This window comes from Drosophila sulfurigaster, chromosome 3, assembly GCF_023558435.1.
Source record: "Drosophila sulfurigaster albostrigata strain 15112-1811.04 chromosome 3, ASM2355843v2, whole genome shotgun sequence".
Lineage (NCBI taxonomy): Eukaryota > Metazoa > Arthropoda > Insecta > Diptera > Drosophilidae > Drosophila > Drosophila sulfurigaster.
This window is the reverse complement of record NC_084883.1, coordinates 48535182-48550046: the sequence shown is the minus strand read 5'-3', so window position 1 is coordinate 48550046 and position 14865 is coordinate 48535182. Positions and strand designations below refer to the sequence as shown.

Sequence of the window (14865 nt, the reverse complement as noted above, 5' to 3'; positions counted from 1 at the left end):
CAACCACAATGGCTCCTCACACATCTGAGCACACATTGTGTGTGTATGTGTGGTTAAAGTATGCAAATTTGTGCAACAACAACTGCAATAACAATTACAGCCATTACTGCTGTGGCTGCTTCTGCTTCTGTTGCTGCTATTATGTATGCCATTGGAAAACGCCTCAATGTAGCGACACTTGCCCAAGTGTTGAGAGTTGAAAGTTCCCTTCGAGTGCAGGCTGACGGCAAACAGGAGCGGAATATACAATTGCCAGGGGTTCAATGAAAACAATAGGGTAGCTGCTTAGTTTGATTAACAAATTTGTAATGTAGGAGTTTTGCTAATGCAGCGGCAGTTGAAAAGAATAATGAGTGGGAAAAATTAAAGTAATGAGCGGAGAGCGGAAATTTGTAATATTCTCTTGGGATGGTGTAGAAAGCTTCTTTGAATAGCTTGTTAGCTATTAAAACAAGTAGAAGTCGAGTCGCTACCCATTTTAAAATACCGAATGCTGTATTTGGTATATCGATCTTGTACTTCATTTAAAATATACCGTAGAGTACTAAATATTGTTAGCCAAAGCAACTCAGGCCCGATTGCAGTATTCGTTTTTTGTCATACAAAAGTATTTCTTAATTGACTTCTACAATTTCTACAATTTTAGGAATCTTAAATACTGCTCTAAATACATATATAGCCTATCTCTTATACTCTCTTAGATCCAGTTTAATACGGACAGACGAACAAAGCTCTTGAAGTGAATCGTTATTTTGCTTAAAATGTAGTTAAACATAATACAAATTACATATAGTTGGTTTAGTTCCATTCTTTTATCTTTTAAATACGTAGGCTACAAAATGTTTTCTATTTCATTCAGTATGTTTTATCCATTCTAAGACCCTTTTGACTTAAAGTGAACAAGGTTGATATTGATCAATACGATGACAGTTGATGCCGAAATCTTTGTGAATGCCTATGAGCAGGGGTTCAAATTGAGATGCTTTTCCACCCATTAGCATTTAAATCTAGAATCTGTGCGTTCACAGCTGAGCTCACAAACACCTGCTGAGATGACTTGACGTTGTATTTCATCTGAGAGTTACAAATGCTTTCAATTATTATACGAACAATTCGGTCAATTCAAATAAGATTGCGTATACGTAATGTTCGAGAGTATGAAAAATTATTTTAAATGAGAATGAAAAATAAATTTAAAAGAAAATGCCGTATACGCAATGTTGCAGATTATGGAAACAATTTATAAAATAAAATTACGTATACGTAATGTTGAGGAATATGAAAATAATATTACGTATACGCAATGTTGGAGATTATGAAAAGTCGAGCTAGTAATGTGAAATTAAAATTGTGTCCTTTTCCATATCTGATCAAATTTATAGTGAGTATAAAAAATTATATTAAATTAAAATTACGTATACGCAATTTTGAGTATGCAAAGTAAAAATCCGTATACGTATATATTCAATTTAATTTAGTGACTTCAATTTATAAGTTTACTTATAAAAATTTGCATTGAAATCTTTTTTAGTCCATTGAAGCTAAAACAAAAAGCAATAATTGAGGAAATCAAACAAAATATTTAAACAGTTTGCAAAACAAAATGTTGCATAGTTAATTAAAATGAATACTAACACTATTCATAAAGTAATGCCAGCGAAATGAATAAAGTATTTGAAGCAAATGCTAAAAAGAAGTTCGCTCCTGCTGGACATTTTTAAGCTGAAGAACTCTGTAAAACTGTGGTTTTGTGGCCCAATGCAAAAGTTGCCTTTAATTGCAGCAACACTCACTTGCACAAACACACACTCACACATTCACTCACTTACTTGCTGAACGAAGGGCCTGTCAAAACGGAAATGAGACAAACTTGTCAGCGGCTTTTGCGGTTGGCGAATGAAGTAGAAGAACTTTGGCTTGGGTTGTGGATAGTGGGCTAACGATGGGTGATGGGCGTGGCACGCCGCGGCGATAAGAAGTAGAGTATGTACTGTTACTGCTGCTTACTGCCTTTCATTGCATACTTGTCGGGGGCGCATATCAAAGCGGGTCAAAAGCATAATTCTCAGCTGTCGTAAAGTAGCACACCGGCAACTCGAGGACCGAAAGACGGAGAACCGAAAGACCGAGAACTGACCACCATTCGAATAGCTGCTAACCGCAGAAAGCTAAAGCTGAGGCCTTGTAAGGCGTCTCTGGCGCAAACTGTCAGCCAAGCAAAATAATCAAGCGAAATGTGTTTTGAGGCAAAAACAAAGCATTAAGACAAGGCAATATGCTGCATGTTGTGAGTCGGTCGGTTTTTAGGGCCGGGATTAGGGCGGCTCAATTGGGGACAAAGCGCAAATCCCAAAAAGGGCTCAGCTTTGAAGTGGTTGCTGCCACTGCAGCTCTTGTCAAACTTTGACAGACATTAAGTAATTAATAGCTATAGCTGAAAGTAAGTGAACTGTGCGATTTTGTCGCCTGTCATCGACTTCGTAGAATCAATGCCATTAGCTCCACGCACACATAACATCGAGAATACTTACCCGGGAATGCCGCCGCTCTCCATGTGGTTAGCCAACGTTACATCATTGGACCAGACATCGAACTGCCACTTGACCAAACCCAATACGCCGCAATGCACTCGTCCAGTGTGGATGCCCACTCGCATGTTCACATTCACGGCCATTACCTCTCGCACCAAACTGCAGAGCACAAAAGAGACCAAGAAAAGAAGAGAGTGCAAAAAAGGGTAAAAAGGGAAAGCCACACAATACACAAAAGCCACAACTGGCATTGTTCAATTGTGTGCTGTGTTCTGTGTGTTGTACTCACGCTATGGCGTCTATCATATCGAGTCCCATTTCCACAGCACAGTGAGCATGATCCGGCCGAGGCTCCGGCAAACCGGAGACACAATAATAACAATCGCCGAGCAGCTTAATGCGCAAACAATGATGCTCCGCAGCCAATCGATCAAAGCTGCAAAGCAAGAACAACATGAAAAAAGGGTAACAGAAAAGTTGAACAATAAAATTCAATTTAATTGGCAATTTGTTAAATTTGAATTTAAAAAAGAAGTGCATGAACTCAAAGTACCGATTGCCATTCAAAGCATTCTAATTGAATGTTTACTATTTACGCTGAGCCACGCAAATAGTCAATATATCCGTTTCGTATACACAACAGTTTCATTCAATGCGAACCAATAAAGTGCCGGACAAACAAGCCAAAGGACATCGAGGCAGGAGTACATACTAAATGTTTGCACTGTTTACTGCCCTGTTCCTGGCACCTAATCTAAGTCTAAGCTGAACCTAGCCTTTGGCCCACAGGTAACGTTGGCCAGGTTGCCAACTTGCCAGCGTGCCAGCTTGCCACTGCAATTAATTTGAGCTAGAAACAGTCACAGCGCCTCTGGTCAGTGTCAGCATCTTCATTTGTTCGACTCTTTGACATGACCAAAGGGGCAGCAAAACAACAACAGCTTAAAAAAACAAGTAAGAAAGTAAAAGTCAATTGTGCTCGACTATGAAGTACCCCATATTAACTGTAAAATAACATATGAATATTCTGAACTAATATACAAAAAACTAAAATATACTGAAACGCATATTTGTTATATCGATTAAGTATTACTTAAAAGCAAAAGTGTGTAGTAGTAGTATTATGGTTAAAAATATACCGAATTTATATACAGGAAAAATACTGAAATGTACCGAAAGACATATTTGGTATAACGATTTACTAATACCTAAAAGCAAAAGTCTGCAATACTATTGTAAAAATATACCGAATATACTGAAATATACCGAATTGGGTATTTGGTATTTTATTAACTAATAAAATCAAAGTTAAAATCAAAACTTCGTAAAAATATTTTAAAAAATTATTCCGAAAAAATACTTAAATACTCCGAGTTCGAAGTTCTGCAACATTCAATCTGCATAAAATATACCAGATTATTAACCCAATAGCTGCAACTCATATTTTGACGAATAAAATGATTTCTTAAACAACTCTACAATTTTTATTCGAAGGCAACTAAACTTTAAAGATCGTATGTAAAAAAAACAAGTGTTGTCAAAACAATGTTAAATATATCTATCAGACAGACGGACATGAACAGTTATATGATATCACCCCAAAAACTATAATACCTTTCTAACTTTTGGGTAGTGGGTATAAAGACAAACAAACAATGTTCCAGACAGAGAGAGCGAGGCAATGTCATTAAGTATGCCTCGACGACTCACCGTGCAAAGAGTTCGTTCAGCAGACGCACCAACTCCTCGGCCGTGCACTGATCCGAGAGGCTCGTGAAACCGCAAATGTCCGCAAAGAGAATGCTGCAGAAAAAAGAAAAACAAAGAAGAGAGTGAAAAAGTGAAAGTCGAAACGAAGTTGTGAGATGAAGTGCAAATATTACAGCTTGCGGTTGCCATTGTTCTTGGCATAGTTAACAACGGTTTTCGCTTGTTGTGTTGTGTTGTGTTGTGTGGTTGGCGCAATCAAACGAATACTTGAATAAAAGTAAATTCGACTGGCTGCATTTAAATGTAAACTGAAATGCTTAAAGTCGCGAACGCAAGTTAAGCGGCTCAGCGCCAAATTTAATGCAGTCAAACAGGTGCGCCCCAAAGTATGCTTTACGTTGAGTAACTGCGTCTCTGCATGTGTGTAAGTGACTGTGTGTGAGTGAGTGTAATTGTGTGTGTGACAGCTGGTTATGTGCAGTTGTTGGCTTGACATATATAAAAATTCATTGGACGGGTTACGCACACACGCACAGCACGCGTCAGAGACAATTTATTGACTTTACATGCAAATAAATTTATACAGACGAAGACGGAAAGCAAGAGAGATAGACAGGAAGGGGAGAGAAAGAGAGAGAGAGAGGGAAAGGGGAGACAAACACTTACCTCACATTCTCGTGGCGCTGTATGTAAATCTTATGAAACTGCGTGTCACGTGGCTGGCCCGCAATATCGTCCTTCATCTCCATGGCAACATGTCGCGGCAGCACCGAGAGCAGCAGTCGCTCCTGCAAAACGTTAAAGGATAACGCACTCAGCACTCAGCTTCACTCGATGGGGGAATAAGTCTAAGGCGAGCCAAAGCGAACTGCCAAAAGGCGCTGGCAAATTATGCTATGCCAAATGCGTGACTGCTGTTTGTCCTTTGGCAGCTGGCAACAAGTCACCAGCCACGCCTCGTTGCCCCCGCCGCTTTGAGCGTGTTTGCACATTCATTTGCCTTGGCTTTGGCTTTGCTTTGAAGATTCCTCCTTCTGCTTTGTGTTCATTTTCGAGCCGACTTTCACTCACCTGCTGCTGATTCTCGCGCTGTGTCCGCAGACGCGCCTCGATGCATTGTCGCGTCTCGATGAATGCCTTGCGTTGAGCCTTCTCCTTGGGCCAGTGTGTGTAGACGCCTGTAAGGTTGGCCAAGAGCAGAGCGATGCACGTGCACAGCAACTGAAAGGACATTAATGGGCATTACATGTCGATAACGCTGATAATAACACAATAAAAGCTTCGCCTCTCTTTCTCGATTTGATTCAATTTAGCGGCAATTTAATTTCATTTATTTATTTATGTTTCGCTTTATTTGCCCGCGTGAGTGGAATAAACGCATTTATTGTCCACCTCGATGGCGTGACCATTTAAAGCTGCTGCTGCCATAAAGGCAGTGAATTTGTGGCACACATACACAAAAGGAAAACCTGTTGATAGATGTTGGCCACCCGCTTGATTTGTGACCACAAACAAGTGCAGCAGCAAAGCTGCAGCTTATGATTTACCTCCTGCCAGCGCAGTGACATCTGTTCGCGTTGTCCTTCGAGTTGAAGCTCCTCGCTTACGTATTGTGTGTGCAGAGATGTGTACAAATGCGTGCCACTAAGCAGCATGCCACCGATGAGCGACTCACGCAAACGCAGCGGCAACATCGTATACGTCATGTAGATGAGCACAATGCAGCAAGCGCTGCCATTGAATGATTTGCTGTGAACAGAATGGGAGTTGGAATTAAATTTAGCCAAGACAATCAATTTTGCCAGAGTCTAATTGTTTAACTGACAGCCGTTGCGTGGCATTGTTGTCAATCCCGCCAGCAATTAGCGTGGCATGATTAATTTCTGCTGCCAGGGCAACAGCTGTTGCTTTCTCCTCGACAACTAACCTGGGTTGCATGGCATAGCTAACGGCTATTTCGATGGCCAGAAACGTGCCCAATATGACATAGGAGACAAGCACCAGAAAGATTTCGTTCATGGCCGGCTTGGAGAGTATGCAGAGTAGAACTGCAGGCGACAAACACAACACAGAGATAGAGAGTGAAACAATTAAAAGAGAATGTCGCCAGAATTGGCAACAATTTGTGGGGCAAAAATACACAGAGAAATCTAAAGCACTATGTGCTCTCTACTCACATGCATAGACAATGGCACAGATTAGCATGACAATGAGGAAAACGAGCACAGACTCATCGATTTGCACAATCAGCGCGAGCAGCATGTGTGCGTAATCCAATGAAGTGTCGAAATTATCTGCTAAACCAAATAGTCCAGTCAGCTGCTCCTCGTCCTGTCCTTCATCCTTACTGTTGTTGCTGTTGGATCCATCAAACGGCGTCAGATTGAGCACTTCATCACGTGCCTGATGCCGTTGGCTTTCATTGTTGTTGCGCGAATTGGTAATGCGTTTAATGCCATCAGCAACATCAACAGCATCATCATCAAGAGCCAGAGATGAGGCCGCATTCAGCTGGGCAATGTCAACAGTCGAGTGTTGACGATGATGCTGATGCTCCTGCTCCAGGGCACGCTTGGCACGCAGTTTGTATCTGCGAGTGAACAACAGCAAAAAAAAAAAAAAAAAAGGGTAGAGTTGGTGGAGTAGAAAAGCAAATTTCATACGCATATCAATAAGCTGGGCATTAACCGAGCCTAACTCAATGCAAACACACATCACACTATCCATCTTGGCTGCATAAATATGAGAATAAATCGAAATCGAAATGGCAAAACGACAACGACAGCGACAACGACAACGATGAAATGGAAATCCGCAAATCGAAATGTAAATGGCAAATTCCAAAATAAATGCGTGACGAGCCAAAAGTTTTCTGACTCGCCTTTGCTTTGCTTTATTTGATGTATTTGTATTTGTATTTGCTGATGGTGCTGCCTTGGTTTATTGCTTTGTTCTCTCTCTCTCTCTCTCATGTCTCGCATTTCAATTTGTTCGCCATTCGCCCGTCTAATTTTAAACTTCAAAAACAATTTCATCAGCACAACAGAAAAGAAAGCAAAAAAAAGAGTAGCATACTTTTATGGGCAAGCGAGCGTCGATTGAATTTGACGCGTGGCTAAAGGGGCGAATGCGTTATGCGTATATTCTGTGTGTATTGTGTAGTACATAATGCGTGGCCTAAACAGGCAAACTTGTTTGCTTGCTCACTCAGTTGTTTGCATAACTCAACTCCGAAGCTGTCAAAACTCACCTGACTCGATGCTGCTGCGGCTTGTAACGATGCTTGTGCTGGCGTCGATATCGTATACGCTTCTGTCCCCGCCCCCATGCTCCGCCATAGTTTGTCATCATCATGCGAAGTTGCCCCAATTCGTTGCCATTTGCAATTTGTGGCAATGCTGCTGCCGTTGAAGTTGGCATCGGCATCGTAGTTGAAGTTGGCGTTGGCGTCGAAGTTGTGGCGTGTGTCAAATTCTCGACGCTGCCTTCGATGGTTAGACGTTCCAAGCGTATGTTGGCCGTTGTGGCTGGCACAAAGCTGCGTCGCAGTTGCAGCGTGGTGAAGACAATGTGCGTGCAGGACAACGCCAGGATGAGTGTTAGCAACAGTGCCAGTATATGCGTTGTGTTGCTCTGATTCATGCGCAAAAAATAACGCTGATAGAGCATTTCCACCTGTACAAATAAAATGGGAAGTGGAAAGTGGAAAATGGAAATACAAATAGAAAAAGTAATGTAAAAATAAATCTAAAAAATACGGTAAAACGTAATGGAAAGCGTAAATATTGCCATAAGTAGCAAGGAACAAATTTGCAAAAGGGATTTTGAAGCAACCAAACTGTGAAGCTGTGAACTGTTAACTGAAACGATGCTAAGCTCACAATTTTGGTCAAAAGAAGTAAGAAGACTACAGTCGAATGTGCATGACTGTTAGATACTGGGTACAATAAAACCAAAACCTTTTTCTATCATTCTAAAATTATACTAAAATAATACATCGGAAATTACTAATATATACCAAAGGCTATATTTGGTATATCGATAAACAAACAAAATATTGTGGAATTATTTATAAATTATACCAAATTGATATACCGAAAATATTCAAAAATATTCCGAAAACTATTTTTTACATCATTCTTCTAATTCTTTAATATACCGAAAATATACTGAATACTATATTTCTGATATCGATTAACAAGCAACACATTGCGGCATTATTCATAAAATATACCGAATTAAAATACCAAAAAAATATTAAAATATACCAATTGCTATATTTTGTATATTGATATACTATTACTTAGCCCAATATCTTATAGTCTCTGAGATGCAATGTGTCATACTGACAGACGGACCAAATACTAAGATATACTGAAGACTTTATTTTGTATATCTATAAACAAGCAAATAATTTCGTTTTTATTTTTAACATAGACCAAATTAATTTACTAAAGAAATTATAAAAATATATAGATGTATATAATATGAATTAGACTATATCTTATAGTCTCTAAAAACCAGTGTTTTATACAGATAGGCGGACATGTAAAGTTTCGGATCTACATACACATATATTTTATCTCTATTACTTACACAAAGTTATAATACCCTTCTACCTTACGCAGGTAATGGGTAGAAAAATAGTAAGAGGCTTACCTGCAGGTTCTTAAACTGATGCGTCGAGCAGAGACGCAGAATGATGCGGTTGAGGCGATACCAAAACGAGATGCTCGGACTTGCCGCAGTGCCCGAGGTGCTGGGATTGTTTGCCGCCTCCACATTGCTGCGACCATCGCCGCCATCAGCTGAGAGAAGTATGGAAATGGAAATTTTGGTAAATTGTCTAAGCTAATTTGTTTGGCACTTTATGCACATTAATATGCGGTTTGCCTTTTCACATTTCACCTTTGAAATTGAAATTTGAGCTATTCGAATTGCAATTTGTGGAGAGATAACTACTCATAGTGACTAGTTTAATATATGGAAATTATATTTGCAACTTGTGGCTGCCACAAATCTAATTTTGCATGCTCTGCACACACACAGACATACACTCGCCCTTTCACCCTCTCGATTTTGATTTGGATTCAGCTTTAGATTTCGATTTGTTGTCGCTTCGACTTTGCGAGGGAGTCGCACAAAAACTCGTTGTGAATGCAACACACAAAGCCATAAAATGTTGTAAAATCGTTCAACTGACCCCCATAAACCGCACGCACACACACATATACATAACAAGCTGCAACAATAACAGGAACAACAACAACAACAACAATCACGAGGCGTGTCACTGGCATACGTTCGTTCGACTTGTGTGTTGTTGTGTTTCTTATGCTCACATGCATCAATAAATAAATGCCAAACGTGATTATGTAAATTTCTATAGAAATCTGTGTGTGTATCAAGAGCGCACAATGTGCCACAGAATGTGGCAAGGAGGCAAGGCAGCAGCCACACATAGAACATATCGTATGGCATATAAACTAAAATAAGTAAATTGTGGCAGACGCTTCTTCGACTGGCAGCCAAGGCAACCGACAAAGCAGCTCACAATGCTAAGCAGCTACAAAAGGGCGAGCAATTGTGGTGGCAAGGGGCAAGGGGCAAGTAGCCAAGTGGCAGTGGGGCAATGCCAGACCATAGTTTAAGGCTGAGAAGCTGAGCTCTAAGGCTACAGCTGAGGCTGAGGCTGAGGCTGAAGCTGAGGCTTTTGCTGTTGCCTCGTCAAATTCAATATGACAATGACAATCAACTTGTGACATTTGAGATGGCAGCACAGTCCTTGCCACATGCTTGTTGCACAACACACACACACACTCGCATACACACACGTGCTGGCATTTTTATTAGCAGAGGACACGCGCATCGCATTTCATTTTGCTGTTGATGCTACTCACATTGCTGCAGCAATTGCGCCTCGTCGCGTTGATAGATCATTGGGCTGTGGCAGGTGGAACTCGAGTTGGTTGAATCAATGGACTCATCGATGTTGCAGCGCGTGATGCCAGCCTGAAAAACACAGAGAGAGAGAGAGAGAGAGAGTGAGAATGAGAGTGAGTCTTAAGCATATTAAGCATACGCCACGTTGCGTTGCACTTTGTTTACTATAATATTCAAAACTGTAAGTGAAGGGAAGAGGAGCGTAGGGGTATTCCTTGTGGCATCTTTAAACAAATTGCCGCCCATTTGTATGCCACACAGCTTGCCACATCTTGCGCCCTCGCAAATGGCCGAGAAGCGTCGTCGCTTTTTTTGTTCTGTGCCATATAAACTTTTTCAATTGACTCTCGACAACTGGCGAGCGACGAGCGCAAATTCAAATATACTCAAACATTCACACACTCACACTTACATACACTCACACATATACACACTCTCACACACTTGCAAAGTGGCCCCTTGTGCTTGGAATACAATATGCCTGACTCTGTTTGTGTGTTGCACGTTGCTTGTTAGCTGAGCCAAAGGTGTTAACTTTTTGTCAAGTGACTGCACTTGGCTAAGAGGGGGACGGAGAACGAATGAGTGAGTGAGAGGGGGAGATAGAGAGTGCATAATAATGGCGACAACTTACACTAACAATGCAAAACTTTTAGACTAAATGCGAAGCATTCGTTCTCATTCATTGAATTTCCCCTTTTTTCGAGCTAAACTCTGCTGTAGCTTATAACTTATTGTCTTCACTTTTCTCTTTTCTTTATTATCGTACTTAAATTACAATACTTTCAGTACCGCATTAGCACATTTCCTCCTTCCATCGATAACACTATTGAACATCCTTTTTGTATCTTCTTCTCTTCTCTTTATTTCATTGCCTAATTGCTTTCACTTTTTACTCAATTACGTCGTTTTTCTTTTCTGATTTTTTTTTTAATTTTAGTGTTGTTCTTATGGTTAACCTTCTTCACTTATTTTTACGTTGTTCTACAGCTTTTTGCTTTTAGTACCTTCTCTTTGCCACACATTTTCAGTCTCTTCCATAAAGTAATATTATTCTTTCCTTTCAATTCTTCTTTTTGCTTTAATGTTATTCCTTCCCTTCAATTCTTCCTGTGCTTTAATGTTCCTTCTTTTTATCAATATATTTTATAGCAACGGTTTTTTTTTTTGCATCACAAGCTCCAGTTTCCCTCTTTTTACCAGTTCAAGTTTGTTTTGGTTTTTTCTCAACACCTTCTATTTTCTTCCTCCACAATTTGATTCTTTCTTGCTTTCATTCACATTTATTTTTCTCTCGGCTCGTCTATTTTCTTTTCCCAAAACTTAATTTTTTCATACCTTAATTTCTTTTGCTGTCAACTATTTTTTACCTCTCGATTTCCTTTCTCTTAGGCTCTTCTCCTGAACATGCGATGCCATCTATTATTACCTTTAAATTTCTTCCTTCCGCCGCTCTTCATGTTCTTTCCTCCAAAAAGTAAAATTAAATTTTCTTAAAATAGTTCCTTTACTTTAATGTGTCTTATTTTTTATCAATAAATTTTTCACGTCTTTCTACTCTAAGTTTATTTTTACTTTTTTCTCAGCTCTTCTATTTTTTTCCTCCAAAATTCTTGCTTCTTTCTTAACTCTTTTCTTTCCTTTAAAATTCCTTTCTTTCTTGTAGTCATTTTTCTTGCTGCCAACTATTTTTTACCTCTCAATTTCCTCTCTTTTAGGCTCTTCTCTCCAACATACCATGCCATATATTATTACCTTTAAATTTCTACCTTCCGGTGTCCTTTCTCACTTCACTTTCTACTAACAAATTGTGTTTTAATTTGAGTATCCCTGTTGTGTGTGTGTGTTGGCTACCCGCTGCTTATGGCCAAATCAAATTAAATATTTAAATCGCAAACGGCGCAAACCGGAGTCGAGTTCAACTCTGGAGTGGGCAACTGTCGATTGGCGGAGCTGCTGCCTGTCCATTAGGTGAGCAAATTAATTGATGCCAATCCCCAACTCAATAGACAGCCGAAAGGGAAGTGTTGGAGTGGAGTGTGGAGTGCGGAGTGCGGGGAAAAGGGAGCGAAACCTCTAATGAATGCTTACCGCAATCAGGCTGCTGCTCACCATCGCCTTGCCTCCCTTGGCGCTGGTATTGAAATGTTCGATCACCTCCCAATTGGATTTCTTTGGCGTTGATGGCTGTGTTTGTGGCTGTCCCGGCCCGGCTGGTGAGCCAGCTCCTCCGGCCGAATGCTGGCCGGGCACATGCAATTCCATGGAGGTTTGCCTGCTGCTGCCGCTGCCCGCTTGCTTCAATGAGGCGGATCGACTAAAGAACTTGCGATGCTTGCTTGCCCCACTCGTTGTGCCACTTGCCGTGCCACCTGCCGCACTCTCCTATAGAAGTAGATAAACTGTATCTCAATCTCACGATTATTTAGTTGGTTGCGTGTGAGACTTACCTCCTTGCTGGTTGCCAATCCAGCTGTGGCGCCTCCTCCTCCCCCTCCACCGCCTCCGCCATGTCGCATGCCACGCAATGACAGACGCTTCGACCATTCGCGCTTTTGGCTTTCCGATGACAGCGAGCGAAAGATGTGCGTGGCATTGCTTCCTCCTCCGCCAGCAGCAGTTGCGTTGACCCCTCCGCCAGCTCCTGCTCCTCCGGTGCCGCCTCCATTGCTGCTGCCGCCCGTGGCGCTCATTGTCTTCAGTTTCGTGTGGCAGCCACAACTTTAGCTGCAGGCACCAAAAAAAAGAAAGAGAGAGACCAACAAATTCTTTTATATAGTACTTGGAATTGGGGTTGTCGCGAGGGGCGAGCGGACTGAGCCGGGGGTGAAATTGATTTTCATTTTACATGCTAAAGAAGCGCGCTAATTTCTAAACAAATTGCCAATTTTTGGGCCTCGTTGGCGACGGCAACAGCGACAGCGACAGAAATGGCATTAAAACAATAAATTCGATTTTACCCAAAAACGTTCTACAAACAGTAGAAGAGGCAACAAATAAGACATCTGCTGGCTGAGTATACTCGACTGTTGCATACCTGGTAGCGTGGTCAAAGAATTGTAAATATAGATTACAATTTAAATTGCAATGTAAATTCTAATACAATTTTATTATGACATAAACAATTATTTAGTTGCTTAACCTTTATAAATCTTTTCATTGCGAATGTTAAAAAACACAGAAAATGTGGCTACAGCTGATTTTTCGTGACTGATGGCAGCATCAAAAAATTGATATGTATATTTTATTAGATTCGATTATTAGATTAGAGAATATTCGTTTCAGTACCGTAATAAAGAATGAGGTCATCAAAATAATATGAAATTAAATATAATACCAATATTCTACAATACTTTTTTAGTGCAAAAATATAGAGGAAAGAACGATTGTCTACACTACGAAAAAAAAAAAATGTATAGAAAACAATAAATGAGACTTAATATTCCTATTGTATTGTTAATTTGCCTATAGTTAGGCTTTGACCCAAACGTTATATATGAACCCATTATTTGTAATCGCAAATTTACAACATTATCTACATATTGTATTTTTCAGAAAATGTTAAATTTTTCGATATTTTTGTATAAGATGTTGTTCTTAGTAAATTTAATTCAAATTTTGGCAGCTAGGTTGTGTTTTTATTTCATTTAATACACGTTCACTTCAAAAAGTTTGTTTTGTCATCATCATTTCTATTCACTGAATTAAACAATTGGAAAAAATGGTTCATTTAACTCAATATAAATTCACAAATGAATGACAAAATAAATTAGAAAGCGATTTGATTAATTATTGATTGCATTAATTATATTTCAAATTATAAAAAAACCCGACAAACTAGGAGACACAGACTGATAGAGTTAAGGCCACATGTGGAGTTAGTGACATGACGACAACAGTAAAAAAATAGTATTTATTTGATTATTAAATACATTTGTTTATTTATCAAAAGCATAATCAACGCAACTTTTGTTGCTTATCTTTTGGCTGATTTGCGCAAACATTTACAGTTATCAGCGGTTTATTATGGCACCCATCCAGGCTAGACAGCTGCCGGGTATAACAAGAACAAGAACAACAAACAACGCCCACGCTGTGTAACGAGAACACTGGCGAAACTGGCGCTGCCAATAAATATATCGTATCGCAGCATATCGCATCGTATCGCAACGTATCGCATCGTACGAGTATCTGCCTGCTGCTGATGTTTTGGTGCTGCCGTTTGCTGCTTGGGGTCGGCCCACTTAAGTCTCACGAAATGCGCGCCAGACACGCGAGGTCGCAACGACAGGAGACAGCAAGGAGTGAGAGAGAGAGAGAGAGAGAGAGAGAGAGAGAGGAGGAGAGTGAGAGGTGAAGAGCTGTGCTGAAGAGCAACTCGACAGGTAACGGACTAAGGATTTGGCAACAGCTTTAAAAGTAACAACAAAGCAAATAGCTTTTCAAGCGAGTTCAAATAGCACAAAAACGATTGGGGGGAAGGAGCAGGAGTGGGAGAGTGGATGGGTGTGGGGAGATTTTAGGCTAAGCCAGCTGAAATTGTGTATAACCTAACAGGCATTATCTATAGCCATATACGCTCGTATAATAAATCAATTTAAACTTTTTGCCGCAAATCGAAATTGATAGATGTATAACATTTAATTAGCCAACGCTATGAATTTAGGTGTGTACACACTGG

General features: G+C 40.2%; 1 protein-coding gene across 2 annotated transcripts in view; it reads right to left on the bottom strand.

Annotated features, from left to right (window-relative positions):
* LOC133845184 (adenylate cyclase type 6) overlaps window positions 1-14865 on the bottom strand; it is a 41889-nt gene that overhangs the window by 11959 nt on the left and 15065 nt on the right. For both annotated transcript variants that reach the window (XM_062279561.1, XM_062279562.1), the window contains exons 3-15: window positions 12635-12911; window positions 12276-12569; window positions 10142-10253; window positions 8901-9049; window positions 7492-7916; window positions 6419-6831; window positions 6169-6289; window positions 5789-5990; window positions 5313-5462; window positions 4908-5029; window positions 4242-4334; window positions 2821-2967; window positions 2532-2690 (exon numbers count right to left, since the gene is read on the bottom strand). In XM_062279561.1, coding sequence (XP_062135545.1) covers window positions 2532-2690; window positions 2821-2967; window positions 4242-4334; window positions 4908-5029; window positions 5313-5462; window positions 5789-5990; window positions 6169-6289; window positions 6419-6831; window positions 7492-7916; window positions 8901-9049; window positions 10142-10253; window positions 12276-12569; window positions 12635-12877 — 2630 coding nt within the window. In that variant the 5' untranslated portion in view covers window positions 12878-12911. The remainder of the gene's footprint in view (window positions 1-2531; window positions 2691-2820; window positions 2968-4241; window positions 4335-4907; window positions 5030-5312; window positions 5463-5788; window positions 5991-6168; window positions 6290-6418; window positions 6832-7491; window positions 7917-8900; window positions 9050-10141; window positions 10254-12275; window positions 12570-12634; window positions 12912-14865) is intronic.